This window comes from Lathyrus oleraceus, chromosome 5, assembly GCF_024323335.1.
Source record: "Lathyrus oleraceus cultivar Zhongwan6 chromosome 5, CAAS_Psat_ZW6_1.0, whole genome shotgun sequence".
In the NCBI taxonomy this organism is placed as follows: domain Eukaryota; kingdom Viridiplantae; phylum Streptophyta; class Magnoliopsida; order Fabales; family Fabaceae; genus Lathyrus; species Lathyrus oleraceus.
Genome location: NC_066583.1, coordinates 24,656,495 through 24,660,383, shown reverse-complemented (window position 1 = coordinate 24,660,383; position 3,889 = coordinate 24,656,495). Strand labels below are relative to the sequence as shown.

The 3,889-nt window shown below is 29.9% G+C and overlaps 1 protein-coding gene across 1 annotated transcript; it reads right to left on the bottom strand.

The window, feature by feature from the left end:
* Positions 1-1,914: 1,914 nt before the first annotated feature.
* Positions 1,915-2,871, bottom strand: LOC127078515 (uncharacterized). Its single transcript, XM_051018964.1, has one exon. It carries the CDS (start codon positions 2,869-2,871, stop codon positions 1,915-1,917), a length of 957 nt encoding a protein of 318 aa, XP_050874921.1.
* Between the last annotated feature and the right edge of the window lie 1,018 nt (positions 2,872-3,889).

The following is a 3,889-nucleotide window of genomic DNA, read 5'->3' as shown; positions in this document are numbered from 1 at the left end:
ATAATTTATATGATTATTGTTCATTTTATAATTAAGTAATTCATTTAAAATTGTATATAAATATATTTTATACTATATCAAATTGGATAACACTTAACAACAGTGCACATAATTAACTTTTCATTTCTCAGGTTATTATCAAGATAATATCTAATTTTATTTTGGATACAAATTTTTTATTTTTAAATGTGAAATTTTTTCTCTCCATCTCACGGATTTCTTTTTTTATATGATTATTTAATACAATTGAGTTTATATGATGATTGTTATTTTACAATTCGTGATAACTTTGATGACCTACTTCTGGGGCTGGCCCTGAACGGAAGGAGTACTTGATTAGTGTATATAGAAAAACACAGGTAAAATTCTAGAGAAATTAGATAAGAGCTAACAATAAAATTATAAAATTCTATAGAATAAGAATTACAATATAATATAGACGCTAGGTGACATAAAATATCAAACTCCCCTTACTAAGGTGTAGTAAATATATAATAATATACTAATAATATTTTCTATCATCTTCTCTCAAATTCATGATGCATTTACAGAAATATTGAAAGTTTGTCAATCAAGAAGCAAAAATCTTTAATGGAATATGTTTTTGTAAACAACGATGGAGGAATTGTTTGATGTTGAAGATGGTGTAATGAGTGAAGTGACAATCAATCTCAATGTATTCATCATGTTTATAAAATAATGAGTTTTGAGATATTTGAATGACACTATTGTTATTATAATACATGAGAGTTAATTCTGAAAATGGGACATATATCAAAATGTAGCCACCGCAGTCAAATTATTTCAATAATGGTGAATGTCATAGGGGATATTTATCTTTTTTAGAATTGACACAATATCTTGTTTCTTAATTTTCCAAGAAATAAGAGAGTCTAAACAGAGTGACGATTCTCGTTTGTCACCCTTAGTCTCAATTGTACAAGATGATTTTATAGAAATGAATTAGATCAAATCATAGATGTATAGATGTATTGGTGTGCTCAAATATAATAAAAGTTTAATGGACATATACCGTCAATGTAAATAAATTTTACACGATCGTCCAATAAGAAATCATCAATATGCCAAATCTTCCAAATTATTTTAAATTATCAGTATGATTTGGTGGGCTACACATCGTTTATTGGATGACAATGTATCTCCTATTTTTTCATATAATAATCAATGATTAAGTTAGAGTGCCTCTCATGTAATATCTTCGAGAATAAATTCTTTTATGACAAGATAATATCTTTGTCCTTAAATATAATCAATCTTTTTTAAAAATCGAGTATTCTCTATATTAGAGATTAATCTCTTGAAATAGAAAGGACTTTAATCGACAACAAAAGTCATCTTCATAAAAATTTAACATTGTTGCATATAAGTTCGAACTCATGCTTAAATATAGCAATCTATTGAGCTTTTTTTTTATTATTATAAAATTCCAAGTACATTATCAACATATCTATTTTTTCTGCAATTCATGATAAATAATTTAATATAATATATTTGAATATTAATTAATTTTTTACTTAGATATAAATTTATTAAAAAAAATAATTATTAACAAATTTAATACTAAAATCATTTTTTTTAAATTTAATTTATGATTTATGTCATGTATTAAGGAAGGAGAGAGGTAATATGCATATATTCAATATACTTGTCACTTAAATTCATTTCTCAACCATTCAAAATCCAATATAGCTTTAAAAAAATAAAAACAAAGAATCTCATATTTAACCACAAAATTAACAATACTATCAATGTCAAAAAAGAAAAAGAACGATGTATAGTTTGCATGTATGATGTATGATAACTTACATAAGTAAAAAAATACATTAAAAGAATATTGTTATATCTTTAATTAACATAAAGAACAAAAGAAGAAGAAGAAGAAGAAAAAGCTATCTAGTGCGACTGGGTAAGAGTATTAAGAAGCAGAACACGTGAATTGATCAAAGCTCTGAAAACTTTCTCACAAACACTTTCAACACCGCAGATACATTCTTCTAAATCGCGCATTCTCTTCAAAACCGATGTAACTTCTTCATCTCCTTTCTTTTTCAAATTCCCAATATTCTCAACCTCTTTCAATTGCTTCTGAATTTCTTCAATCCCTTCACACTCCTTATAACTCCCACCTTTTCTCACCATTTTCACCCACGAAAATCTCCTCGAACCAAAAGACATTGCTACGCTGTTAAAAACCGCAACAGAAACAGAAACAGTTAATCTCATAACATCTTCAATCACACCTCCAAGTTCAACACTATCTGCAACTGATAACAACGACGTTGTAGAAGAAGAAGAACAACAAACAGGAACATTCAGTTGTTGATGCGCAACACCGAAATCCACACATCGGATTCCAGAAACTAGCTTCTCTATTTCCTTGCTCAATTTCTTTTTACTTTTCATATATATAACTAGCTTTGATTCATCTCGTTTCCTTATCGCAATCTGAACCGAGGAATGTTCTTCTTTAAGCGATAAAATCGACGTTTGGAACATTCCGTAAGCGTCGATGAAGCGGAGAGAATACTCTAGAAGCTTCTCGACCCAAGCAGGGTGGTAGCGAAGAGACTCTTGAGTTTGCGGAAGTTGGAGAATGTCTTGAAAAGTTTCATGAGTTTGTTTGAGAAGTGTTAAGCCGTTGGGTAGGTTTTTGGATGTTAATGGATTCGATTTCGTAGAATTAGTCCAGGATCTGAGACCGTTGATCTCATCCTTGATCTGGGAAATCAACGGATGAGATCTGCAGGGAAGACTTATGGATCTTATGTGGTGTGATATTGATGGCTTTTGTGATGGACGGTTAGGATTTTTGTTTGGAAACGAAACTGAACGACGAAAAACACCTACCATTTTTTAAAACAGTTTTCTTTGTTCTAACTAAGTATTGTGAAGAAGAAAGAGGTAGAGAAATTTTATGAAGAAGTTACATTAATTTGTAGTAGTATTTATATGCATACTTGACACATGCACACGAACGAGTGAGGACATAGAAGCCAGCTTTTTGCATTAACTATAGAAACTTTTTGTGTGAAATATTAATAATGTGTTGTTTTAATTATTAAAATTAATTGAAGTTTTTAGTATTAAACATGTGATTGAGATTTGAGATAATAGTAACCGCGTGTTCCGGCGTGGTTTGTTCTGTAACATCTTAAGAGGAATCTTTAAGTATCCATGGCTTTCTGGTTTTTAGGTACTGTTTCTTTAATTTTTAACATTAATTTAAAGCGTGTGATTAGTCAAAATAATACTAGGAATAATTAATAACGCGTGTGAGTTGTAAAATACAGAGATACTAGTACTATTAGTATTTTCAACACTTGGAACTGAAAATTAGTTTGATTCATTTATAGTTTCTAAGAAGATACTAATGTGAAAATCAAGAATCGATGATTTACTCTAGGATGATTTTGTGGAAATTAAGACTCGTCCAAAATATTGTGACAGGCTGTGGGTTTTTTATTTTCTGAGCAGGAATTATTGAAAAAGAATTTTCGATGTGCTATTAGTGAACATAATGCCAATAATCATGTTGATATATGCTTGGATCATGCTAAGACTGCTAGTATTGACGACTCGGTTGTTGTTAAGCAAAGACAAAACTATCAAGGGACAAACAGTGTTAAGAATTGCTGGTTGCGCTCTTGTATGTTCTCAAACTAGACACTTATTGTAACAGTTGGTTTCTTGTCCTTCAAAAATCCAGGTTGTACAAAACCACTCATTACTCTCTATATCATTACCAATAATAATATATTATTACCAATAATAATAAACTACCTCTTGACTAGTGGAACCAAGAATAGGAGATGAAGGAGAAATGATTTCTTTAGGTGTAACGGCGAACACTTCAGACATGGCGGAATAT

Bases quoted from the DNA above. Each gene is read 5' to 3' on its own strand.
- LOC127078515 (XM_051018964.1), bottom strand. From the start codon at position 2,871: ATGGTAGGTGTTTTTCGTCGTTCAGTTTCGTTTCCAAACAAAAATCCT.